Source organism: Pteronotus mesoamericanus, unplaced genomic scaffold (assembly GCF_021234165.1).
Source record: "Pteronotus mesoamericanus isolate MK-2021 breed Mesoamerican mustached bat unplaced genomic scaffold, CSHL_Meso_final contig_214, whole genome shotgun sequence".
Classification (NCBI taxonomy): domain Eukaryota; kingdom Metazoa; phylum Chordata; class Mammalia; order Chiroptera; family Mormoopidae; genus Pteronotus; species Pteronotus mesoamericanus.
This window is the reverse complement of record NW_026555089.1, coordinates 1,406,500-1,432,576: the sequence shown is the minus strand read 5'-3', so window position 1 is coordinate 1,432,576 and position 26,077 is coordinate 1,406,500. Positions and strand designations below refer to the sequence as shown.

At 67.7% G+C, this 26,077-nt stretch overlaps 1 protein-coding gene across 1 annotated transcript; it reads left to right on the top strand.

The window, feature by feature from the left end:
• Nucleotides 1–1,964: 1,964 nt before the first annotated feature.
• Nucleotides 1,965–25,181, top strand: OSBPL5 (oxysterol binding protein like 5). Its single transcript, XM_054570753.1, has 22 exons — nucleotides 1,965–2,024; nucleotides 2,916–3,072; nucleotides 4,920–5,002; nucleotides 7,523–7,603; nucleotides 7,861–7,962; nucleotides 9,339–9,542; nucleotides 10,322–10,406; nucleotides 11,666–11,837; nucleotides 12,171–12,366; nucleotides 14,157–14,341; nucleotides 14,821–14,902; nucleotides 16,122–16,220; nucleotides 16,461–16,557; nucleotides 17,536–17,634; nucleotides 19,383–19,480; nucleotides 19,978–20,067; nucleotides 20,150–20,286; nucleotides 20,729–20,914; nucleotides 21,198–21,324; nucleotides 21,733–21,871; nucleotides 22,493–22,595; nucleotides 24,051–25,181. The coding sequence occupies exons 2-22, from the start codon at nucleotides 2,937–2,939 to the stop codon at nucleotides 24,187–24,189; spliced, it is 2,640 nt and encodes an 879-aa protein (XP_054426728.1). The 5' UTR covers nucleotides 1,965–2,024; nucleotides 2,916–2,936; the 3' UTR covers nucleotides 24,190–25,181.
• Nucleotides 25,182–26,077: the final 896 nt, after the last annotated feature.

Below are 26,077 nucleotides of genomic sequence, written 5' to 3'. Positions count from 1 at the left end.
CAGCTCACAGGGCGAGAGGCACCCAGAGCCGACTCTCTCCCGTGCTCTCCCCATGTCCCCCTTCGACATTCAGGTGGCCGCTGGCCCGGCCAGGGCTCTGTTTCCTCGTCCCCCAAGGACCGGCCCCTGCGGGACTGGGCGGCAGCGGTCACCTGGCCCTCCCAGCCTCCGGCCTCCCCGGGGCCGCCAACCGTCCGATCCCCCTGCCCCCTGCCAGGGAGTACCAGCCAGGCCACCTTCCTCGGCGGCACGGGGCACCCGGCATGGGGGTGGCAGGCGGCCACACAGGAACCTCGCCAGGGTTGTGGGGGAAATCCGCCCCCAGCCCGGCCCCGGCGACCTGTCCGAGGGCCCTCCCTGACCCACAGACAAGGGGGAAGGGAGCCCGGGCCTTTGCTCTGGCGCCCTGGGCCACCGACACCTGCTGCTCGCCCTGCTCCCTGGGCCGGAGACGCAGGGGACAGACAGACAGGCGGGCACGGCTGCCTTTCCCAGAACGCACCTCCTGTGGGGGAAGAGCCAACATAGAATTAATGAATGTAAAAGACGCGGGGAATTCACACCGTGTGAGAGACAAGGGGCGGCAACCCCCAGGGAGGTGACATTTAAGCTCAGCGTGGAATTGGGGAATCTGAGACAGGCCCAGCCGCTGGGGATGTGGGCGGGGGCGTGGGGGGCGGAGGGCGCCCAGGGGTGGAGAGCCGACACCCGCAGCGCCCGGGCAGGCCTGTGCTCTCGAGCAGCGAGGAGCCACCTGGGCAGATGTGGCCTGGGTTTACCTTGGCCAGAAAGGTAAATGACCAGGAAGTGCCCTGCCTTGGCCCCTGAGATGACCCAGCCGGTGGGCGTCGGCAGCCCGACAGCAGCCGGGGGTGGGCACCGGGGCCCAGGGACGCGTGTCTCGGGAGAGCTGTGCGGACGCCGAAGCCCCCGAGGGAGAGGTGCCGCCCTCCCTGTCTGAGCCGACGGCTGGCAGGGGCCCGGGTCTGGGGGTGACGGGACACAGCGGGGGCGCTCTCCAGACTCACCAGCGTTGTGTTCAGGTTGGTCGGTGTCCCTTCCACGCCGTCAGTCCAGTCATTCGAAAGTCACTTCTGATGTGTCTGCGGGGCAAATAAGAAGGAAGCGGGGAGGGAGAGGCAAGCAGGCTGCTGGGGGTGCGGGGCCTGGCTGGAAAGAATCCTGGAAGGAGCGGCGGTGATGGTCGATGGTGGACGGACGGACAGAGGCGGGCGGGAGGGTCAGCGGGTGTGGGGTGGGTGGGTGGGTGGTGGATAGAGACACGGTGGGTGGGTGGGTGGGCGCATGGATTATAGGTGGGTGGAGGATGGGTGGGTGGGCGGGAAGGTGGGTGGTGGGCAGGGAGGTGGGTGGGTGGACAGAAGAGTGGGTGGCCTGGAGGGTGGGCAGACGAGTGGGTGGGTGGTTTTGTAGTCAGTCCAGCTCGGCTCAAGCGCGGACATTGCCAATCCGCTGTGTGACCTTGGGCCGACATCCTAGTTCCCCCACCTGTAAAATGCAAAGAGAACAAGCCTGGTGGCCGGACAGCGGTTCGGAAGAGAGGGGGCTGCCCGCCCGGCTGCAGCCTTGGAGCCCCACCCCCTGACCCTGGGCCGTGCGCACAGAGGGGTTTGAGGGCTGCCGGAGGGCCCCGCCCCAGACGCCCCGTGCCACCCTGCCCGCCCCTGAAGCCCCGCCCGGGTCGCCCACCCACCCTGTCCCAGCAGGAAAGGCCCTGTGAGCCCGAGCCCCGCCCGGGAAGGCCCAGGGCCCTGGGAGAAAGTGGGGCCATTGTCCTGGGCTTGGCAGGAGGCCACTGGCCCACCCAGGGAGGTGGCAGGCCGCAGCCCTGGGCCTGAGCAGAGAGCGTGAGTGGGCCTTTCTGGAGCGTGTACTTGGGAGCGGACAGACCACAGGACTGGGGGGCCAGAGTCCCTGTTCCTCCAACACCTATGGGCCACAACCACAGGGCAGGGTCTTCCGCTTCCGGAGCCACGGTTTTCTCATCTGTACAACGGGCAGAGGTCAGAGGGGACGGTACTGTCAACTGTCTCCTGCCAGCCCCAGCCGTGCAGGGCGGGGGCGGGTAGCGCTGTTTGTTATAGGGGCTGTTGGGGGGGGTGAGGGGGGCGGGGAGGGCGAACTGCTCCTACCCGAGGGGACCCGTGAGCCGCCCGCAAGCCCTGGCAGGCGGGAGGACTGTGCCGTGGCCGCTGTCCTGTGGGCCAGGAAGGGGGCGCTGCGTCGGGGCGGGGGCCGGGTGGCAAAGGGAAGCCCACGCAGCAGTGGGAGCCTCGGGCGCACCTGGTGCGAAGCGCGCCTGTGCCGTCTCTGTGTTCAGTGCCCAGGCATCACGGATCCGAGCCGGCGGGGGTGCCGTGGCTGGAGGAGGCGGAGGGCGGGGCGGGTCTCCCGGGTGGGCCCGCACCTGCCAGCGCCCCCTCGCCGTCTGGGTCCCCCGGCTTGCCTGCCTGTGTCCCCTCCCTCTGGGCTGTCTCCCTGCGTGTGTCCACTTGGAGCTCCATCAACAGGGAAGGGGAAATCCGATGGCCCAGTTTGGGTCAGGGGCCACCGCAGGGCCGCGAGGCTGGGGCCGGGGCCCCAGGAGGCAACGGGGAGCTCAGGCCGGGGTCGGGGTCTCCCGTGACAGGCCGTGCTGAGACTCGGCTGCTGCGGCCCTCCCTCGCTGGCCCGGGCAGGTCTGAGCTGGGCCGCGTGGCCTCCCGGGCCGGCCGCCCCTGCTGAGCCGCAGGTCCCCCTCAGACGTCCGGAGGGGGTACCTGGTGTAAGACGGGGCGGCCCCTGCGCTCAGCCTGACTTGCGGGGGTGGGAGGTGGTCGCACGCCCGCCAATCGGCCCCCAGCGCTGCCCCTGGTCTCCTGGCAAGGGTGACCCCGTGCTCTGCTTCCTCTCAGAAGCCCCCCAGCGCCGGCGCCATGAAGGAGGAGGCCTTCCTGCGCCGCCGCTTCTCCCTGTGCCCGCCTTCCTCCACCCCACAGAAAGCCGACCCCCGCAGACTGGCGCGGAACCTGCTGCTCGGCGGAGAGAGTGAGCTGTTCCCTCTCGGCCCAGGTCAGTGCCCACCGGCTCCACAGCCCCCCTGCGTGACCGCAGCAGGCCCCTCCCCGCTCCGGCCGGTGGAGGGCCGCAGCCTTGCTCACCCAGCCCCTCGGCGCCGAGGGCGGAGCGCCATGGCCCGCCGGCCAGGTGAGGCCCAGGCGGCCTTGGGGGTGGAGGAGGGGCCCGCAGTCCAGGCCGGGGGGCAGCTCGGCACCCTCAGCGGCCCCATGCAGGGGTGCCGGACAGGCGGCCTAAGTCCCCGCCCCAGCTCTCCGGGCCGGGAGAGGGGGATGCTGGGCCGGCAGCGGGACCTCTCTGGCCTCAGACTCCTCATCTGTAAAATGGGGGTGATATCAGCGCCTGCGAGGCTCGAACAAGTCCCGGGCCCCAGGAGGGGACGGCCAGACCAGGGTGCTCTTGTACAGCTTGTGGGCAAAGCACCCAGCACACAGGACACGGGCCCCCCCCACCCCCCTTATTCTCCAAAGGCCGCCCCATCGGAGTGGGGCAGTGCCCTCTGCCGGGGAGCCCAGCCCTTCCTTCCCGGTGCCCCGTGGGGGTGGGGGGAGGGGCCGCCCCTGCCCCAGGAGACCTCCTGCCTCCCCCAGCCTGCCCGCCGCTCCCCCCGCCCGCTTTGGGGGGAGGCGGGGGGAGGAGCCCCTCCCAGCCACGGGAGCCGCCCTGCCTCTGGGGAGGCGTATCCGGCCCACAGGCTCTCAGGACTCGAGGGGCTTCTGGGGCCTGTCCCATCCAGGGTCTCATCAAGCACATGGGGAAACTGAGACCGTGGGGGGAGGATGGCCCCGTGGAAGTGCACGGCAGGTGGGGGGTGCGGGGCGCCTGAGGAAGTAAAGCCCACCTTTATTCTCTGTCGCCAGGCCCTCACAGGACGGGTGGGGGAGGGGACGGTTCCTCAGGCTTGGGGGGAGCGGGCGTCCCTGCCCCTAAAGGGGCTCTGAGGGCCCCAGCCCCTCCCCGCCCAGCACGCAGCAGCCCACGGGGAGGCCACAGGCAGGAAAGGGCGCCTTGGAGGCGGAGACCGTCCCTGCCTCGCCCAGCGGGGGCTTTGGGTCGGGGTGTGGGAGGCGGTGTGTTCTGGGGCCCTTCCCCCTCAGTGAGCCTGGGGCTTGCAGGACAGCGTCACTTCCTCAGGTCCCCGTGCCGGGGGTCCCCAGCCCCCCAGCCCCATCCCAGACTTCCCCGGGTGGGCTCTCTGGCCGGCGCAGGTCCTCGCTGCCCACCAGGGTGGCTCCACCCCCAGGGTTCCCACCTCCTGTCCCTGCTCCACGGCCGGGACTTCCTCCTGCCCGTAAACCTTTGCTCTGGGAACCGGCTTTGTGACAAATGGGGGGCGGAAGGGCAGCTGACAAGTCAGGCTCCTGCCCTCCTCCTCAGCCCCTCTGGGGAGGGCGCAGCACCTGCAGGGTGCGTGTGGGGACCCTGTCCCCGTCCCCCTCCGGGAGTCCAGCCCCCAGGGGCCATGGAGTTCGGGAAGGGGATTCAGGGCGCAGGAGGAGGCCGGGCACAGTCCTGGGGGGCCCCTGAACCCGCAGGGGCCTCCCCGCTGGACGCCGCGTTCGTGACCTTACACACCCGCGAAGGGCAGGCTGCAGGAGCCCGAGGCGTGCGTCTCCTCCCTGCGGGTTGCAGAGGCTGGGCCAGAGCTCTGGGTCCCTCCCAGCGTTAACGGTGACACAGTGACACACTAGCTGGCGTTGATTAGATCTCTGAGGCAGTGTCCTGCAGCAGCCACCGCCTCCGACCGGCTTCCTGCCCCACCCAGGACGCCCGCCGCGCGAGGGCAGCCAGCGGAGCGGCCGGGCGCCCGCCGTGCACCTCACGCCAGAGCTCTCTTACAGGGAAGGACATGGAGCCCAACAGCCCGTCGCTGCCACGGGATGACGGGCCCCCGACCCCTGGCTCCGCCACCAAGTTGCCACCGGTAAGAGCCTGGCCACAGAGGATCCCAGGGCCGAGAGCCCGCCTAGGGGACCCCAGGAAGTGGCCGGACGGGGGGCGGGCAGGGGCGCCAGCAAGCAGGCCATTCCCAGCCCATCGCGAGGGGCCCGCTCAGAGTCCCAGGCTCCCAGTCCCGGAAAGGCCGCCACCAGCACGCAGCTCCGCCTCCTTGTTCTGTGACAGCCACCTGCTTGGGGTAACGCAGGGTGGGCGGGTTGGCAGGGGGCCGGGGAGAGGTGCGGGCTGCCAGGTGGCATTCGGGGACAGAAAGTCAGGATAAAAGGAGCCCCTTGTCCTAGTGAAACCCACGGCAACGTGAGCCTTTCCTCCCTCAGCCCGGCCTGCGCAGCTCCCTCCGCCAGGGCCGCCCCTGCCGGGGACGGGGACGCAGGGCTCTGGAGGAGTGCACGCGCACGCTCACACACTCCTGCGCACACGCACACACTCGCGCACGCTCGCACTCACACCCAGGCCGGCCCCTCTCGGCTCACGCCCAGCCGCGGCCTTCGGTCCGCGCCGGGTCTGGGCCGGGGGCCGGGCCTCACGCCCTGGCAGCACGGGGCGGCTCTGGGCCTGGCGACGGGGCCGGGGCAGCCCAGGCGGAGGCCAGGCTCCCCTGCCGCGGCCCCCGGCGACCCCCTGTGACCTAGGGCGACGGCCTGGTTCCCCTGGGGCCTGTGTCCACGAGCTGCAAGTCGGGGCTCGTGGTGGTTCTGATGGGCTGTCCCTGTGTCCACCTCCGGGGAGCAGCCACCCGAGCTTTGGTGGGTGGCCCCCCCCAGCCTGCATTTCCCACCCCCGGCCCCCGGCTGCCGGCTGGAGGGCGAACAGCGGGAGCACCTGCACTTGTGTGTGAGCGGGTATGTGCGCGTGAGTGTGAGTGTGTGCATGTGTGAGATGTGGTGTGAGTGTGAGGGTATATATGTTCGTATGCGTGTATGTGTCTATGTATGTGTATCTGTGTATATGTAAGTATATGTGGCTGTGTATACAGGCATGTGTGTATGCGCATGCATACATATATGTGTGTTGTGGGATTTTAAGTAATTTTTGAAATTTTTAATTTCGGTAAAATAGCGGTAACATAAAGCTCCCCACTTTAACGATGCCTGAGGCGCAGCTCAGTGCCATGAAATACCCCCGCAGTATCGCGCAGCCGTCACCGCCGTCACCTCCGGAACTTTCCTCCTTCCCCAACGGACGCTCTGTCCCCACTGAACACTCGCTCCCCCGCCCCCAGCCCCCCGGACCCACTGTCCCACTTTTGTCTATGAGTCTGACCCCCTGACCCCTCCAGGGCCTCCTGTGAGGGGGTCGCGCAGGCCCTGTCCTTCGCGTCTGGCTTCTGCGCTCAGCTCAGCGTCCTCGAGGACCGGCCACGTGGGGGCGGGGGTAGGAGGCCCTTCCTTGTCCAGGCTGAGTGACAGTCCCCGGTGTGGAGGCACCACGTTTTGTGTGTCCGTTTATCTGTCAAGGGACACTGGGCTTATTTATTTTTTAAGATACAAGTTTACTGCATCAAAACACCAACATGGTTATGTCCTCCTACGACCCAATAAAACAGACCACAGAAACGCTCACCTTCTCCACACTTCAGGCTCCACACATTCGGCCAATAGGTCTCTTCTGAGCGTCTTCTCTGTGCAGGCCCCGCCACCGCTGGGGTGCTGGGGATGGGGTGCTGGGGATGGGGTCCCGGGCCGGACAAAGTCCCTGCTGCCCCGCCTCCGTGCCCTGGCGGGGGCGACAGGCGCCGGGCACAGCCTGTGAGCCTGCAGCGCCTCCTGGGACTGCTTGGCTGGGACAAGATGCAAACTCTCACACATGTGTCTGTATACGTATAAGTATAAATGTACATGCGCGTGTACATATACATGTGCATATATCGGTATAATACATATTTTAATGAGGTAAAACAAATACATTTAACCACTGTAAGTGCCCCACTCTGGCATTCAGTGCGCTCACAGTGCGCTCACACTGCTGTGCAACCGCCGCCTCTGTCTAGTTCCAGAACATTCTCATCACCCCACACGGAAACCCGCTCCCGCCAGCAGCCACTCCCCACTCTCCCTTCCCCCCGCTCCTGGCAGCCCCGGGGCCACGTCCCATCCCCACGCCCTGCCAGCTCTGGGCACTCACGTGGCAGGCGCCACAGCAAGTGGTCCCCTGCGTCGGCCTCTCTCAGGGAGCATAGGGTTTTGGCGCCACCCGGGTTGCGGCGTGTCAGCGCCGCGTCCCTCCCCTGGGCTGAGGACATGCCCGCGTGTGGGCGCACCGTGGCGGCCTGCCCGGTCATCCGTGGGCGCGCACTGGAGCTGCCTCCGCTTCTCCGCTCCTGTGGGCCATGCTGCCAGGAGTGTGCGCGCACACGTATTTGTTGGGGTCCCTGCTCTCGACCCCTTGGAAGTGCGGGTACAGGGGACACATGTGTGGCTCTGAGCCCCCTGCAGCCCCAGGCCCCACACTCATGTCCCTTCTCCCCCTCGGGGGTCTCCTGCAGGCGGACTACAGGCTGTGCAATGGGTCCAACAAGGAATGTGTGTCCCCAGTGGCCAAGGTCACCAAGAAGGAAACTCTCAAGGTGAGCCCGGGCCTGGGGAGGGGCCCAGGTGTCCTTTGCGGAGTAGTGGGCACCTTGGCCAGCGAGGCCACCACCCCCTAGCTTACCAAAGGGAGGGGGACAGGCGGCGCCCCGGCCACCCCCATATCCTCCCCTGCCTCTCCTCTCCCTGCCCCGCTGGACCGTGGAGGCCCCACGACGGAGGCGCTGGTGGCAGGAGGAGCCACGAGGTGGGCCAGGGCCTTCCCCCTTGACATGTCCGCTGGTGCCCCACGCAGGTGCAGAAGGAAAACTACCGGCAGGAGAAGAAGCGCGCCACGAAGCAGCTGCTCAGCGCCCTGACGGACCCCCGCGTGGTCATCATGGCCGACAGCCTGAAGGTAGGCACGACGGACACGCGTGTTGTCCCAGTGTCCGCACAGGTCACTCGGGAGGCCTCCCCAAGGGGTCGTGCAAAGTCGCCAGCCACTCAGCAGACCGGTTAGCATATTTGTTGCTGTCACTCTGGGTCCCTGTCCTGGGGCCACCCTAACAAATGACCACAAGCTGGGGGCTTCAAACCAGAGAAATGTATTCTCTCCCAGGCCCGAAGGCTGAAGTCCAAACCTAAGGTGCCGGTGGGGCCGTGCTCCCCAGATTCCGGGGGAGGGTGCTGCCTGCCTGCCCTGGCTCCTGGGCCCCCAGGCCCTGGGCTCGGGGCCGCTCCTTCCACCACTGCCCCCGTCTTCACAGGTCTCTCCCCTGCCTCTGGGTCCCAGTCTCTCCTAGGGATGAGTCACTGGGTCAGAGCCCAGCCTCCTCCCACGCGGCCAATCTGCAAAGACCCCGTGTCCCCTGGGAAGGGGGTGAGGCCCTGCTGGAGGGGGGCCTGGGGTGCCCGTGCAGCCCTCCGCTGTGGCACAGAGGCGCGGGGTGAAACGTGGGCTTTGTGGGAAAGGACCGGGGTTGGGGTCGGAGGCCTGCGTTCAGACCTCACGGAGGCCGCGGGTGATTCGCTCAACCGCCAGCCTGGGCATCCCCTCCTTACGTGAGGGGCGGGCGGCTGTGAAGAGCAAACCAGGCACGTATAAGAGGAGCCTGGTCGTGTGCAGAGCCCTGGGCTGATATGGCCCCCTTTTATGTGTTTCTGCAAATCTATGGGTAAAAAAATTAGGTGCAAAAGTGAATGTGTTTAGAATGAGAAAAGAAATGACAAATACCAGAATTTAGAAAGCTGACAATGAGAGCCGTCACAGCTCATTGCTGCGGGAGGGCCTTGAACCTGAGCTTGGACTTGAATCTGGAGCTGCATGAACTCCAGTGAACCGGTCCTGGCTGCACTTCTTTGGATCCACTCTAACCTACGAGCCTCTTTGCAAAATGAGAAGAGACCACTGCCTGCAGCCCAGAGCCCCGCCCCCCGCCCTTGGCAAAAATAAGCGAAAAGAAGCTCTGGAAGCCCACTCGGCCATCTCGGCATTGGTCCAGGTCTTTCATTATTTTGTCTACGGCCAGAGGGTCTTTTTGATTTTCCAAAAATCCAGGGAACTCCTTTTCCATGAGTACTCTCAGGTCCTCCTTTGTTAAGTAGCCTTTATTCCCAGCAAATTTGTGAAATGTGAACATCATGGTTTCCATGGCGTGTTCCATTTGAGATGGCATTTTGGTGAGGTCTTAGCCGGAGGCGCGGCAGGATCACAAGCTGCCCCCCCCCAAGCCGCCCAGACACCCCAGGGCGCCGGCCTCGTGGGCACTGACACCCCTGCCCCTCACGCAGATCCGAGGGACCCTGAAGAGCTGGACCAAACTGTGGTGCGTGCTGAAGCCGGGGGTCCTGCTCATCTACAAGACACCCAAGGTGGGCCAGTGGGTGGGCACGGTCCTCCTGCACTGCTGCGAGCTCATCGAGCGGCCCTCCAAGAAGGACGGCTTCTGCTTCAAGCTCTTCCACCCACTCGACCAGTCCGTCTGGGCCGTGAAGGTACCGCTGGGGGTGCCGGTGGGGAGCCGTGCGGGAGACAGGCCCTGCTGGGTGGTCGGGAGGCTCGTCTGGGGGTCTCAGAGTGGGCTGTCCGTTCCGAAGGGGCCCCTCCTGCCTGCCTGGGGCCGGGGTGGGGGGGCGGAGTTGGCCGGGCGATCCGCTGTGGTCCCTGTTCCGCCGGGCGGGGCTCCGGGCCCAGGGGCACCCTGGAGTCAACATCCCACCTGTGGGGGCGCAGGAGTGGGGCCCTGCGAGTGGCAGGCTGCTCGCAGCCCAGACCTCAGCCCCCGTCCCTGGGCCCGCCCAGCGCAGGACCTGCTGCCGTCAGGCCCCCGGGCCAGATCCCGAAGGCTCAGGGGATCTGAGCTCAGGGGAAGCTGGGTTTCAGAGAGGGATCAAGCAGATGTTCTAGTATAAGCGTGTCCCAAATAGTGCACGGCATACGCGCAGGCTTTTAAAAAAGGTAATTACTATTTTTCTGAGGTTCTAATTTAGTGGGGCACCCTGGATGTGCACATCCTCACTCTGGCCACCCTGAATGGGGGGCTCGGGGCCGGAAGCCGAAGATGGGCCGCCAGCTAGGGCGGGGGTGCAGAGAGCTCCCCGCCCCCGGCTCTCCTCTCTTGCCGCCCGCTGGGTGTGCGTGGCCGGTGTCTGACGACGCCTGGGGACCCTGAGGCCCCACGTGTGCCTGTGTGTGTCCGAGCGGTTGCATCACCTGTGTTTCCGCCTGTCCCTGGGTGTCCCTGGGGGTGACGTTGGGTGTCTTGCCTCTCCAGGGCCCCAAAGGAGAGAGTGTGGGCTCCATCACACAGCCCCTCCCCAGCAGCTACCTGATCTTCAGGGCCGCCTCTGAGTCTGATGGTGAGTCCCCGCCTGCTCTGCGTGTCTCCCCAGTGACCCCGCCTGAAGCAGCACCCCCATCCCCGCCAGGAGGCAGCCTGCCATCCCGGGACAAGCCTGGCGCCAGGCAGGCCTGCCACTCACTAGTACCCACCTCTTTGGGCCTCAGTCTCCCCTTGGGCAGAACGTGAATAATAGCACCTGTCTCCCCGGTGGTTACGAGGATTTGATAACCTCATATAAAGCAGCCAGGTGACAGTTACCGAGCCCCAACCACGTGCCAGGCACCGTTGAACCCACAGATTCCACTGTCGCCATCATCCACCTTTGACCCAGGAGGCGAGGGGGGAAATCCCAGCAAGAAAGTGGGGGAGCGTGGACTGGAGTCCCAATTTCCTCCTCCCTAATGCATCGTGCGTTGTTGGAGCGCCCCCCAGCGGCTGCTCTGAGTAAAGCGGCTGCCACCCACCCCCTGCCCCACACCCCATTTCCCCACCTCGAACCAGCCTTAAGGGCTAGCCCCTCCTTGGGGAATGGGGTGAAGGCCTCCCACCCAACCAAGGGTCCTGGGCAGGCCGGCCCAGCGCGCAGGGCAGCCTGGCCTGACCACTGGGCTCCGGCCTTCTGGCTGGGAGCCCTGGGCCGGCGACAGACCTGCTGGTGCCACGGCGCCCCCTGGTGGTCGGACGCCGCATCCACGCGCCCGCGTGAGAAGTCCACCCTCCTTTCCCAGCCGCCTCTCTGCACCAGGCCCCCGCACGTGCCTGGGGATCGACAGGGAAGCCATGCTTGAGGGGCGGGGGGGAGGCAAGGGGACGAGTAGTGAGCCCTCACACAAGGGGGATCGCTGTTGACAGGGAGGGGCGAGGGCAAAGGCAGCGTCCCTGGGGGATGGGCTGGTGTAAGGGGTGGTCGGTTCCCAGGCTTGCAGGTCGGCAATCCCTGAAGGGCAAGGGCAAGGGGGAGCTTCCTGGTGGGGAGACAAGGGTGCTCTTTGGTGAGCACAGGCGGAGGCAGAGGATGAGGCCCCCAGGTAGAGGTGCAGAGGGTAGGGCTTCTTGGTATGGGGCGAGGGCGCCCTCTAGGGCAGGGGACAGGCGTCCAGGTCCCTAGGGAGCCGGGACTCCCCCAGGCAATGACGGAGTGGGGGCGAGGACGCTCTCTGGGACAGGGATGGGCGTCCAGGTGGATGGGACTGGGCTCCTGGTAGGGTGAGGGGCCCGGGCGGAAGCTGGGCTTGGGGACTCCCCGGCCGGTGGCTCACACAGCGCCCCCTCCAGGCCGCTGCTGGCTGGACGCCCTGGAGCTGGCACTGCGCTGCTCCAGCCTCCTGCGACTCAGCACGTGCAAGCAGGGTGGCGACCGGGAGCCTGGGTCCTCACCGGACGCGTCGCCCTCCTCGCTCTGTGGGCTGCCCGCCTCGGCCGCCATGCAGGACCAGGACCTGTTCCCGTGAGTGGGGGCGCGGCGAGCGGCCTGGGCCCCTCTTGGGAGCCCTGGCTCCTGCCTGCTGGCTCTCACTGGCGTGGTCTCACGGGCGTCCTCATGTGGGGAGGCGGACGACAGCCGCGAGTGCCGCCGGGCACCCATGCCTCCTTTTCTGCACAGTGGGCCTGGGAGCCTCAGCTTCCCCATCTGTGCACGAGGCGAACAGTGTCGATGCCAGTGGCCCAGAGGGTTAGACCCAGTGTGGGGCGCCTGGGTGGGGGTGCCCGGGGCGGGGGGAGCCCAGAGGTGCGGGCGCTGGGCCTCGCCTGTGACCAGGCGCCCACGGGTGCCTTCCAGACTGAACGGGTCCTGCCTGGAGAACGACGCTTTCTCAGACAAGTCAGAGAGGGAGGCTGCGGAGGAGTCGGACAGCGAGACCCAGGACCACAGCCGGAAGACCAATGACAGCGGCAGTGACCAGGTGGAGGCCCCGGGGGGCCCAGGGCCTCGAGGGACCACCTATGTGGAGCAGGCCCAGGAGGAGCTGTGGGAGGTGAGACCCCGCCAGCCTGTGACCCCTGCCACCCTGCACCTTGCCCCACCCCCGGAAGCAGCCCTGGCCACGCCTGGTGTCCTCTCAAGGAGAGTTTACAGGGCCCACAGGGCTAGGGGAACGAGATGCGGGGGAGCCCGCCGAGGGCCACGGCGGTTCGGGCGGAGGGTGGGGTAAGGCCACGGCGGGGGGCGGGGGCGAGGGCCTGCGGGGCCCAAGTGGGGCCTAGGGACCGAGGCGGAAGCTGGGCGCAAGGGAGGAGCTGCCGTTCGCAGAAAGCCTAGGCGCTAAGGTCTATGGACCCGTAACAGTGAGAAGTGGGGCTTCAGGACGCATCCGCAGGTGGCGGCAGGTCCCAGGCAGACTGAGCACCAGTGCTCTGGAGAAAGAGTTGCGGGGGGGACGTCATGGGGAGACGCCAGTCTGGACCTTCGGGCATGGAGCCCGGGCACCCACCCCCGTCCTCAGGGGCCGAGCACAGGCCCCAGGAGGAGCCCAAGGAGGTGGGAGGGGACCAGGGCACAGGGGCAGCTGTGCGGAGAGGCGGAGCAGGAGAGGACCCCCGCCCCGCCGCCCCTGCCCCCAGGTGGTGGTGATGTCAGCAGGGCATTCTGGGTGGAGCAGAGAGGGTGGGGCTGATGGGGGGCGGGGGGTGCAGGAGTCTCAGCGGTGGCGGCTGCCCCGTGAGCCCCGAAAGTGGCCAGGGACCCAAAGCCTCTGGGTGTCGGGCGTGGACCCTCGTCCAGGGCCTCCCCGTCCCCTAGGTGCCAGGGGTGCTGTTCAGTCGAGAGCCCCCAGGCCTCGGCCACAACTGCGCACAAGCAGAGAGGCGCAGCGGCTTGTCTGAGGCGGTGCAGCGGGGTGGTGGCGCACCCTGTTTGCGGCTGCCCTGGCGGTGGTTGCCATCCGGGCAAGGAACGTGGGCGGCCCTGAGTCAGATCTTCTTGCGCAAGTCGCCTGCTTCCTCTGTAAAGCAGGATGACCGGGGCAGGGGACGGGGTGCCTTGGGAGGTCTTGGAAGAAGGAAGGGTCACACCCGCAGCCTCGGGCCTCCTGGGGGCTCAGGGGAGCACCGCCAGGGCAGCCGCCCCCCGGCCGGCGCGGGAGCCCGGAGGCCCAGCAGCGATGGCGGGGAGACCGCGAGGGCGCAGGCAGCGACAAGGCCTTGGTGTTGGCCGGGGTGGCGCGGTCAGCTGAGGCTCCCTGTCCCGTGAGCAGCCCTTGGGGGTGGCCCCGCCTCAGCGACCCATCCCGAGGTCCCCGCGCCCGCGCCCACTTGAGGCTCTGCTGGGGGGTGTGGAGTGGGGGCAGCATCTCAGGGAAGACAGGAGGGCCGCCGCAGCCCCCACCTCTAGCCGTGTGACCCTGGACGAGGAAAGGCCCCTTTCTAAAGGAAGCGCAAGCTGGAAGCACCTGTGTCTCCCCTGTCCCTGAGTCACCCAGCAGTCAGGAAGGTTAAGTGGGCCAGAGAGGGGGTCTTCCTCTGCAGGTGACACTTCTTGCCACAGGCGTAGGGTTGCGCCAAGTCCCCAGATGGCTTCCAGCAGTCAGGATTGGGGAGGCTCCACCCCGGACTCAGAGAGTGGGCGGCGGGCCCAGGCGGGCCAGGCTGGAGGGGCAGGGGCCGTGGGCAAGGACGGGAGGTGGCTGGCGTGGGTGGGCTCGGGCCTGCCAGGGGGAGACGCTGCTGAAAAGGGCAGGGGTCGGGGGCCAGGCCAGGGCTGCAGCCGCCCCTCCTGCTCCCTGGGCAGCGGCGCGCTGGGGCCTGACCGCTGCCCTTCTGCCCGCAGCTGGGCGAGGCGTCCCAGGTGGAGACGGTGTCGGAGGAGAACAGGAGCCTGGTGTGGGTGCTGCTGAAGCAGCTGCGGCCCGGCATGGACCTGTCCCGCGTGGTGCTGCCCACCTTTGTCCTGGAGCCCCGCTCCTTCCTCAACAAACTGTCCGACTACTACTACCACGCGGACCTGCTCTCCCGGTGAGCGGGCACGCTCCGCGTGCGCCCGGGCAGCCCCAGGGCCCCCGCCCCCTGCCCTGTGACTCTGGCTGCTCCATCTGGGTTTCTGGAGGATCCTTCCAGCCAAGGGCCCGAGGCTGAGCTCAGTCCACTGTCCCTGCTGGCTCCGCCTCCGAGGGGACCCCGTCTCCCAGAGCAGCCCTGGGAGGAGCCGGTGGGGAAGGAGGGCAGGGGCAGCCCCAGGCCTGGGCAGGGCAGGAGCCATCGGGGCCGAGCGCCTCTGGGGCCGTCCCCGCGCCCTCCGGGCACCCCGAGCCCTCTGCCCCCTGCTGGCGCCCCAGCAGGGCCGCAGACCGCAGAGGAGCAGAGGGCCTGCCCGGAGCCCAGGCCGAAGGAGCTGGGTGAGGGCGGGGGCCAGGGGGGCAGGGAGGAGGGGGCCGGGGCCCAGGTCTGGAGTGAGGGAGCGCCCTGTCTGTCTGTCCACCCGCCCGCCCGTGCAGGGCCGCGCTGGAGGGGGACGCCTACAGCCGCATGAAGCTGGTGCTGCGGTGGTACCTGTCCGGCTTCTACAAGAAGCCCAAGGTGAGGATGGGGGCGCGAGCAGGGCCGCGGCCCCGAGAGGCGTCCCCTGGCCCCCACCCATGTCCCCGGGCCGTCCCCTACCTCGCAGGGCCGGGCAGGGCCCTGGCCAGCCCCACAGTGGCCCCAGGCCCTCGGGGGAGGTTCAGGCACCGACTCCTTACAGAGCCCCCACCCTCGCGGGGCCCCCGAGGGTGCACCCCACCCTCAAGGAGTCAGCTGCCCACTCCATGGGGCACTGAAGGGGCTTCCAAGCCTGGACCTTGAGGTACCCCTGGGACCCACGGTTTTCAGCCCTGGAGCCCCTCCTGAGAGCCCCACGTCCAGGCTCAGCTGAGTACTGGGCGGCTCCTTCTACAATGACGGGGGGCCCGCGTCCCCGACTGGGACCCCAGCCCCACCACAGAGCCCTGGGCTGCGCGGGGACACAAGCTTGAAGCACAAGCCTGGCTCCACAATTCATTGTGCAGATGGGGAAACGGATGCTGGGGGAGGGCAGGGGACAGCCCCGGAGTGACGCAGCAGGCTGGGCGCGGAGCCAGGTCGCCTGGCTCTGCCTGGGGGCTCCCCAGAGCCGGGCCCCACAGCCCGCAGCAGCACATGGGCAGAGGGGGAGCTCCAGGAGGGCTTCCTGGAGGAGGAGGCCCCGCCTGTAAGGCTGTCTAGGGCAGGACAGTGGGGCGGCACAGGGTCAGTTCAGGGGTGGACCTGGGAAGCCCGGCAGAGGAGGGACTGATGGCAGGCGGCGCAGAGTGTCCGCGACCGCGGAAGAGACAGAGGGGAGGCGCGAAGGGCGCAGCCCGGCTTCTTCCCATCAGACCGGGGCGTCTGAGCCGGACCACCGGGAGACCCGGGAGCAGGGCCCCCCAGCCCGGGAAAGGCTCCCTCTGCAGTGGGGGTGACCTTGGGCTGTTTGGGGAGCAGAGAGGTGCCGGCGAAGGGAGGGGGTGGGGGGGCATGGCCAGGGGACTAGAAGCCACTGGCTCCACCCAGCGTCCTGGGAGAGGATGACCTGATGGTCAAGGTCTCAGGTCCCCTCACAACAGAGAAGTGGACAGGACACTTCGTAGGCTGTCTTCCCCCACAACCTAAACCATAGGGCCCCCAGAGCAGCAGAGGTGCTGCCTCCCGAAGCTGCAGGCAGAGACCTGGGTCCACCCGCGCCCAGCGAGGCTGACCTCCTGCAGTTCCTCACGCGGGGCTCTCTGTCGGTCGCCTGCAGGGGATCAAGAAGCCCTACAACCCGATCCTGGGGGAGACCTTCCGCTGCAGCTGGTTCCACCCCGAGACCAACAGCCTCACCTTCTACGTGGCAGAGCAGGCAAGGGCCCGGCGGGCAGCGCTGGGCTGGGGCGGGGGACTGGGCCCCCCATTTCCCCAGGGCACGCAGGGCTGATGCAGGGTGCCCGTCTGCTCGGGGCCCCAGGACTCAGGCCCGGCTTCCCTGGGAACCGCAGCGAGGGCTCTGCATGCAGGAGGGAAGGGAGCAAGGAAGCCAGCTCTCGCCGACACGGGGCTGCCCGCTGCTGGGGCCACTCCAGAGCCACCTCTGTGCCCACAGGTGTCTCACCACCCGCCCGTGTCCGCCTTCCACGTCAGCAACCGGAAAGACGGCTTCTGCATCAGCGGCAGCGTCACCGCCAAGTCCCGGTTCTACGGTGAGGGGCTCCCCTGGGCCCGAGCCTGGGGATTTGGGGGAGGATTGGGCTCCCCGATTCCGTGGTCCCCACGACCTCACGTGGCGGTGGCTGCGTGTGTGCCCCTCCCACCTCTCTGACCCAGGGACCACGTGGGCAGGAAGGTGCTCGGAGCCTGGAGTTGGGCAGAGCCCCGGCGGCCCGTCTGCATCCGTCTTGCAGGGGCGCTGGGGGTCCCGGGAAAGCACCTGTGTGCGCGGCGCCATCCGCCGCTGAGCAGTCCGTTCGCCACCGCCAGCCACGGGCGCTGTCTGTTTGGGTTGATTAAAGTGAAACCAAACTCCCGGTGCAGCTCCTCTCCTCAGCTGCGGCGGCCGCCCCGCGAGGGCTGAGGCCGCATGTGGCTGGTGGCCCCCGTGGCCGACGGCGCCCAGCAGGAGGCTTCTGTCTTCCCGGAGAGCGCTGTCGGGCCGTGTCGCCCTAGAGCCTGGCGCTGCGGGCGCTCAGAGACCGTTGGATCCCACTTTTCAGTCGGTCGCCCCCTCCTCCCCGTCCTTGCGGGGCCGGTCACACCTCTGTGGCCTGGCGGTCTGCGCAGGAGGCTCGGCTTCTGCCACCCTCCCACCCCGCGCCCCGCCACTGTGGCCGCGCCCCTCAGCCCACAGTCCCCCGCACCGGGGTTGGGGGGAGCCGCCTAAATCCGAGCCGGGGCCCAGGCCAGTGAGAGAGGCTCACAACCGCCCCCACCAGACACCTCTGTCTCAGTGACAGGATAAACGTCAGGTGCAGCACCCCCTCAGGACCCAGGACGCCTGTGACCTGGTGGGGCTTTTACAGAAGCCGAGGCTCAGACAGGCTCAGGGACCCGGCTCCAGGCCCACGGGGCGGGGGGGTCTCCTCCCGTCTGTTGGCAGGACTCTCCGAGCCGGTGACTTAGGGGGTGGGGCTCCAGGTGCCAAGGGCCCTGCTCCACTCACCACCCCACGCCTGTCCCTGCAGGGAACTCGCTGTCAGCGCTGCTGGACGGCAAGGCCACGCTCACCTTCCTGAACCGGGCGGAGGATTACACCCTCACCGTGCCCTACGCCCACTGCAAAGGTCAGCGCCTGCAGGCCCAGGCTCACGGAACCCCTGGCCAGAGGCTTCTCAAAGGGCGAGGGTGTTGGGGACGGCGGCAGTGGGCGGGGCGCCTTCCACGCCCACGCAGAACTCCACGAGCTGGAGACTCCCGCGTCTCTGGGGCTCACGCACAGCCTGAGTATACAAAACTGTAAATATAAATACATCTTCTAAGTCCCTAGAACTTCTGGTTCCCACCAGCCCCTGCTGTCAATCATAGAGGGAACCTTATCCCCTCCCCCACATCCACCTCCATAATATTTTGGGTTTTTTTTTTAACCTCAACATAAAAGAAAAAAAATAGAGGCCACAGTCTGCACAGAAGACCTTTTCTTTTTCTTTGCTCTGCTTTTTAAATCTTCACCTGAGGATGTGTTTATTGATTTTAGACAGAGGAAGGGAAAGAGAGAGAAACATCGCTGTCAGAGACGCACACCAAGCCTTTGCCGCCTGTATGTGCCCCGACCGGGGATTGAACCCATAACCTTCTGGTGTAGGGGACGACGATCTAACCTGGCTGGGGCTAGATCTGTGTCTCGAGAGTGGCTTTGTCATTGTTTCCAGAGCTTTCCAGGGAGCTGAACATAGAAAGTTTTACTTTTAGATTGAGATAGTTGCTTCTCGGCCCGTGGGCGAAGATCCGTGACGACCGAGATCGGCCGGGAGGTCACCGGCGCCCTCCCTTCCGCAGGGCTCTGTCTGCCCGTCGAGCTGGCCTCTGAGCCGTGTCTGTCCCCACACCACTGCCGGCCCCACAGTGACGCTTTGTCTTCCCCGACATCACTCACTCAGATGCCGGCCTGACCCTGGCACCCGCAGGGCGGTGGCAGAGAGGGCGCGTGGCTTGATCTCTGCAGTTGTCCCTGTCCCCAGTGTGTCCCTCTGGGACGTGGGAGGCCCTCCAAACTGTTTCCTCCGTGGTTGTGTCTCCCAGGGGACAGTGGCTTTGGGCCTTTTCTCTCATTTCACGTCTGATTTCTAGGAACTTGCCTCATTCCAAAGTCAAAACTGTAAACAGCTGTACAGTGAAAGACGTCTCTGTCTCTCTCAGACCCCCACCCCACACCACCCCGTAGCCCTCACTCTGGGTCAGTGTGCCCCGAAGACCCCCCCAGGCAGCACAGAGCCCCCCCACCCCCACCCCCACCCCCACCGGCGTCTCCATCCTGTGCAGAGGGATGTGCCATCTTTGCAGCCCTTTGCTGACTCGCTTGTGTTTACCTTCTGGGAAAGAGACATTTTCCGCGCACATTGTTGTGATTAGAGGGGCGGCGCCTCCCTTCTGTAGTTAGAAGGCAGCTCTGTGTGGCCAGGAAAAGGAGGTTTGTTCCTTCCTTCGTTGATTCAATCACACGTGCGTTAGTTAAATCGTAGTCACCAGCTGAGCTCACCCTGGGCACAGCTGTGGGCAGGGGCCACGTGTGCCCCCGGGAGCCTCCATGGGGCAGAACCTGCAGCATCAAATGCAAGTGGCCCAGCAACGGCGGGACGGTCTGCTGGAGGCCTGAGTAGCGGTGGCAGACACCCCGTTCCCGGGGCAGCGGGACCGAGGAGCCAAGCTCCGTCCCGGCTCCGCTCCCGCACGGGGCGCCCATCCCTGAGGCCCCGCCTGGCCGCTCCCGCCCTCTGCCCTCTCCCTCCGCCCTCCGGGGGTCACACAGCCCGCAGGCCCCCCACGGGGCCAGGACCCGGCCTGGGCGCTGACCCTGACGCCGGCTGCGTTCCAGGAATCCTGTACGGCACCATGACCATGGAGCTGGGCGGCAGCGTGACCATCGAGTGCAAGAAGAACAACTTCCGAGCTGAGCTGGAGTTCAAGCTCAAGGTAGCGCTGGCCACAGCGCCCCCAGCCACTCGGAGGCCCTTGGGGCCGTGGGGCCGGAACTGGGGAGGAGCGAGGCCTCGGGGACCCACCCCCGCGCCCTTTGGGCCCATATGCGGTTTCCTCAGCGCGGGCCCCTGGGGGGGCGGCCCCTGCCACCCTGGCAGTGCAGTCGGGACCCACAGAGGGAGGGGGGTGCCCGCAGCCACATGGAGCCAGGACAGGCCCGTGGCACGGCTGGGAGGCCTGGCGGGGCCCCCGCGTCCTGGAGCTCGGCTGAGGCCCTGGGCCAGAGTAGTGGCCTCTGGTTGGGGTCCCGTCCCAGATGGCCTCCCCAGCACTGGGGGGTCAGAGCCTGCGCCACGTCAGGGTGCCTGCTCCCCGTCCCCCAAGGATGGGCCTCTGGCTGGAGCCTCCTTCCCGCAGCTCAGCAAGGGGCGCACGGGCCGCATACAGGCCGCCACGCTCACAGGTGTCCATCTCGGGCGTGTCCCCTTCAGCCTTTCTTTGGGGGCAGCACGAGCATCAACCAGATCTCAGGGAGGATCATGTCGGGAGAGGAGGTCCTGGCTCAGCTCTCCGGACACTGGGTGAGAGGCCGCCCTTGGGTCCCCCGGGGCCCCGGACGGCCGTGGTCCCACACCGCTGACCCCGCCTGGCTGCCTGCGGCAGGACCGGGAAGTGTTCATCCAGGAGGAGGGGCGGGGAGGCGCGGAGCTCTTCTGGAACCCGAGCGCGGAGGTGCGCGGGCGGAGGCTGCGGAGGCGCACGGTGCTCCTCGAGGAGCAGGCGGAGCTGGAGTCGGAGAGGTGAGGCCATCCAGCACCGAGGGGCCCGGAGGTCCCCGTGGGGCATGGCCAGGCCTGGGCAGGGCTTTGGGGCTGTGGGCAAGTCCCCAGGACTCCCTGGCAGGGAGGGAGGACCTCAGAGTGGACCCCGGTGGCAGCTGAGATGTGCTGCAGGACGAGTGGCAGCTGGAGGGAGAGGGAGTGAGGACTGGGGCCTGTCCTTGCCAGCAGGTGACCAGCAGCCCACAGGAAGGGCCCTGCTGGCAAGAGGTGTGAGCTCGGCATAGGAAAGAACCATCTCGTGTTGAATAAACAGCATCCCGGGAGACACAGGCCCCCTGAGAGGCAGTGAGCTCCCTGTCCCTGGGGGCAATCAAGGGGAGGTTCCTCTAAGCCTCCCCTCCAATGCTGAGGGGGCGTGGCTGCCCAAGTCCCCCAGCTCAGAGCAGGTGCCTGTCCGTAGGCTCTGGCAGCACGTCACCAGGGCCATCAGGGACGGTGACCAGCACAGGGCCACGCAGGAGAAGTTTTTACTGGAGGAGGCGCAGCGGCAGCGGGCCCGTGAGCACCAGCAGAGCCTCACACCCTGGACGCCCCGGCTGTTCCACCTGGACCCCGCCACCCAGGAGTGGCGCTACCGCTTCGAGAAGTGAGTGCCGGCAGCTGGCGCCCCGGGGCCTGTGTTGGGCTGGACCAGCAGACGGCCCGGCCCGCGCGGGCCCTGGGCCTGAGAAACACGGGGGAGGTCCTACTCCCCAACTCCCCGCGAGGAGCAAGTGATGGGGGTGGCGGTCACAGGGGGGCTGCTCTGGCTGGCCCTTCGTGCGGACCCTGCACACGGTGCGGTCACCCTTGGCGGGGCTCTGGCTGGCATGGTGCCCCTTCCCCCGAGGCTCACTGCCCCCACCCAGGGACATTTTCTGGGCCTCCAGCCACAGCCCCTGGGACCCCCTGAGGGACGTCGCACAGTTTGAACAAGACGGCGTGCTGCACACCCTGCGGCGGGAGATCCTGACCGGCCAGAGCCGTGCGGTGGGCAGTCCAGGGCCTGGGCACCAGGTCAGTCCCCAGGGCCCCTGCCGAGGTCCCCAGCAGTGGGAGGGGCAGTCGGGCTGCAGGCAGCCCTCCTCCTCTCTGTCCCCTGCCCCGCCTCCCCCTGCGTGGGACCCTGGACACCTGGATGTGCAGGACACCCCATGTGCAGGGCTCTGCGCCCATGGACGGGGCCTAGCGCCCCGCTCCCCGAGCCGCCCTCCGTGGCGTTAGCGCACGATCCCATTCATCAGACGGGGAAACAGGCTCGGGGAGCCAGGGACGGCCCGGCGGCGGCGGCGGCGCAAGCCTTTGCTCAGATGCCCGGGCCTCCAAGGGCAGCAGCCAGAAGGCGAGCAGCCCCAGGGCGCTGTGCTCTCCGGGGAAGCCTGGCTGTGGGTGGGCCCCCGGCCCAACTCCTCTGCTTCTCAGCAGGGGCCTGGCCCAGAGCGGCGGCTTCGCAAGGCCAGCGACCAGCCCTCTGGCCACAGCCAGGTCACCGAGAGCAGCGGATCCACGCCCGAGTCCTGCCCAGAGCTCTCGGAGGAGGACGGCGATGGAGACTTTGTCCCTGGTGAGCGCTCCTGAGCAGCCCTTCTGTGGGTGGGAAGGCCGGGGTACCACCCTCCCCCGAGCGGCCAAGGGGCCGAGTGGCCGAGTCCCAGGAGGGAGCCGACCTGGCCGTCCTCCCAGGGGCCCGCCAGGGACCACGCGGAGCCCAGGGCGCATGGGAGCTGTGGGGGGGGGCCAGGCACCCCAACTCTGCGCTCAAAGGGGAGGGCACCTCCCTTGCCTGGCGGGGGGGCTGTTGGCTGCGCGGGACCCCTCTGTCTGTGGCACCCTGGCCCCACCCTACCCCCCGCCCCGTTACCCTCACAGGCCGAGTGTCTGCCATCTCGGCCCCCACGTCTGTGGTGATGGGCCACACTTGGCCACTCCTGTCTCCCAACGCTTATTAGAGCTCAGCCGAGCCTGGGGTCCCTCCTGAGACGCCGCTGGGCGTCTCCCCCGTCTCTCAGCACCATTAGCTTTGTCCCGAAGGGTCCCATGAGGCGGGGCGGGGCCTTGAGCTGGGCATGACCCGTGGGACCCCCATGCTGGCTTGCCGATGTCCCAGCTCCCCCTCCATTCGGCCCTCCCCTCCCCTCCCGTGTCCCCTTGTCCCTGGCCCTGCGACTGGCGGCCGCCCTCCCAGGCAGCGAGAGCCCCTGCCGGCGGTGCGGCAAAGAGGCCCGGCGGCTGCAGGCCGTGCACGAGGCCACCCTGTCCCTCCGGGAGGCGCAGCAGGAGCTGCACAGGTAGGCCCCCCGGGGCCCTGATCACGAGCGGCTGTGAGCTGCTGCCCTCGGGGTGTGGGGGCCGCGAGGGCCTAGGCCGGCCGCCGGGCCGTGCCCCCTGCCGGGGCAGGCGGCCAGCAGGCAGTCCCGTGGGAGCGGTGGAGCTGGATGCGGGATGGACGCGAGCTGGGCAGAGCAAGGAGGCCAGAGGAGGATGAGGTGGCCGTGGGCTGGGAGAAGTCCCTGGCCGATCGGAGCAGTGGCCCCGGGTCATGGTGGCGTGGAGCCAGGCCGGAGCCGAGGCGGCGCTGCCAGCTGCAGCTGCCCCCTAGTGCCACCTCGGGCCCCTCGAGGTTCACTGTTGTGTCCCCAGTGGCCCTCACAGCGGACGCGCAGGTGGGAGGGGGGAGCGAGGCGTGCTCAGGCACCATGGTGGGCCCTTCGGTGAGCAGGCTCCCCAGAGGCAGGGCAGAGCCACAGCCTGCAGCTCCGCTCTGAGGCCGGGCTCCTGGCTCCGCCCAGGCTCACTGGCTGTGGGATCTCGGGGCCACCCATGCCTGTTTCCCCCGTATCCCCGGGCTGGGATGAAGATGGCGCAGGGGGCTGAACTCTGCCTGGCGCCCAGCTCCTGGCCGCCCCTGGAACCCGGGACCGAGCAGCGGAACGGCTCAAAGCCCAGCCCTCCGCTGGGACGCTCCCATGCTTCGCCCACAGGAGCCCGGCCGCGCTGCAGTGCCAGCTCGCTCCTCGGGGACTGTGGGGGCACCAAGAGGAGGGAGGCTGTCCCCTCGGAAGAGTGCCACCTGCAGGGTCAGGGAGGGCTTCCTGGAGGAAGATGTAGGTGGCCAGGGAAGAGCTGGAAGAGGGAGAGCAGAAGCCACTCCTGAGAGCGGTGGGACCCCAGGAGGGCCCCCGCTGGGAGAAGGGGCGACCCCACGAGCTAGGCAGGCTGTGAGGGTCCCGGGGCCACATAACGGTGCCACGGGCGAGCAGCTTAAACCGCAGACCCTCACGACCCCCGTCCTGGAAGCTGGAGTCTGAGATCAGGCATCCCAGGGCTGGCTCCTCCTGAGGCCTCTCTCCCGGTGGGTAGATGGTGGTCCTTCTGTGCGTGTCTGTACCCTGATCTCTTCTCATAAGGACACCAGTCACATGGGGTTAGGACCCACCCTAGTGACCTCGTTTTACCTTCATCGCCTCTTTAAAGGTTCTTTCTCCAAATACTGCCCCATTCTGAGATGCTGGGGGTCAGGGCTCCAAACTATGACTTTGGGGGCTCGAAGGAAGGGGGCGCAACTCACCAGCAGAGCTGGGGGGTGCTCGGCCCCGCAGCCCTGACCCCGCTCCCTGGAATGGGTGCCCGGGAGCCCAGGGCCGCCGCTGTGCACGGGGCGCCCCCCACCCCGATCACGCCCCCCTCACTCCGCCGTCCTGGCCTGGCCGGCCTGGCTGAGCCACTCCGTCCTCTCCTGTCAGGCAGCTTGTGGCCCTGCTGAGCTCCACGGCGAGGGCCAGGCGGGCAGTGGCCCCTGGCCCCCTGCAGAGCCCGCGCTCCTGGTGCCTGCTCTGTGCGCTCCTGGCCTGCCAGCTGCTCCTGAACCTCATCCTCACGTGAGCGCCCCTGGGGGGGCGGTGCAGCCACCTCCTGCGGGACTCAGCCTGCTCCTGCCCCACCTCCAAGGCACCCAGCACTTTAAACCGGCCCCAGGGAGGCAGAGGGGCGCCACGAGCTCAGCCCCTGTGGACAGAGGGGCCCCGGGGACAGGAGGGTGGCAGGAGGGACCTGGGGCTGCCCAGCTCCTCCTGGGGAGGCGCTGGCCTCTCTGAAGGGCCCTCACCCCGCTCTGGCCTTAATGCTCAAGCCAAATGCCACTTTGTCTTGCGACACACGCCCAGGTCATCTGGCCTCTCTCTCCCAGCCCAGCACCTACCTGCCATGAGGGGTGGACGCAGGCAGGGAGGAGGTGGCCCCCAGCGTTGGACGTCTGCTCCCCAGCCGGGTATAGGGGAGCGGGGAGCAAGCCAAGGAGTCCCCAGGGCTGCCTTGGTTCAGACCCACAAGCTGTCGCTCCCGAGACCCTGCCCCTGTCGCTCTGGCATGGCCTAGAGCAGGGAGCTGGGATGGCCTTGAGGGGGTTCCTGGAATCCTGCGGCCCACCTGCTGGGAAGGAGCCCAGTTAGAAGGAAGGAACCCGCCCTACCTCCAGCAGCCCAGCCCTGTCCTAGGGGAGGGGCGCCTGTGTTCACCGCTGTGTGGGCGCTGGGCCTTCCTGGGCCGCTTGCCAGCTTGTGAGGGGTGAAACGCACACTCACTCGGGCACACCTGGGGACGCCTTCCCCGGGCCCGGGCTGGTCCCCTCGTTCCTGCACCCCCACCCCCCAGCCACACACTTGCTAAATAAATGCGAAAGCGACACCTTGGGCAGGCGGCAGTGTCTGGATTCTGCTCCTGTGTCCAGGGCCACATGTGCGCGTGTGCACGTGTGCGAGCACCTGCGCGCGCCGGTGCCCACCGAGCCTGACCGCTGCGGTGGCCGGGCCCTCTGAGCTGCCTGCCTCATCCTCCGGTTTTGTATCCATGTCTTGTCCCTCCTTCCCCAGTTGGGGACATGTCTATGCTCCGTTCCCTGAAATAAAGGAACACACCCGTTGGGTGTTGCCCTCTTGGGGGCATTCTGGAAATGGGAGTCGTCTTCCTGGGCAGAGGCCCCACCCAGCAGGGGGCCGTCCGGGCGTGGGGGCCCTGGGGAGGGTGCGCTGCAGTTTGCAGGGAGCAGTGAGAAGCCGGTCCAGGACGTAGGGGTCCCATAAACTGTTCGACAAGCCAGTTGAGGACATGGAGTCACTTGGCCTGGGTGGCCTCTCGCTCATTTGGCCTGGGCCCTTCCCCCCGCGACGGCCCCCTCCCCGCCCTGCTGCCCCCAGCCCGGCCCTGGCTTTGGTTCCTCTGGGACCACTGTTCCCAGTACTCTAGTCACTAGGGCGGAGTGGGTGGCCTGCCTTCGCTGGGACACCTCAGGGTGCCCAGGGCGCCCGTGAAGGAGGGCAGGGGCCGCTGACCACAGACCCCACAGACCACTGCAGAGGGGGCCGTGGCCCTGCACTCACAGCTCAGGAAAGAGGAGCGACCAGCCGGAAAGGGGCGGGCAGGGCACGGCAGGGCGCCTGGGGTCCCCCGCCGTCCAGGCCTCTCCACCGGGGCCCCCACGGCCCGGGACAGGAGGGGCTGGGACGGGGCCCAGCCGGATCAGGCGCGGCAGCCGTACGCAGCCCGCCCTGAGCCCCAGAGGGCAGCGGCCCTGCCGGGGCGTGTGCGCCCTCGCCCTCGGGGGGCAGTTTCTGCGGGGCGGTGCGGGGCGGGCTGCTCTGGACAGCAAGCCGGGCCCTTCCAGAGCCGGAGTGGTCCTCCCCGCCCCCCACGCGGCTGACTCAGGAGCTCCCCCTCCCCTGTCCTGCAGCCTGGGGTCCTCTGCACAATTCTTTCTGTCCTTTGTGTGCAGGGC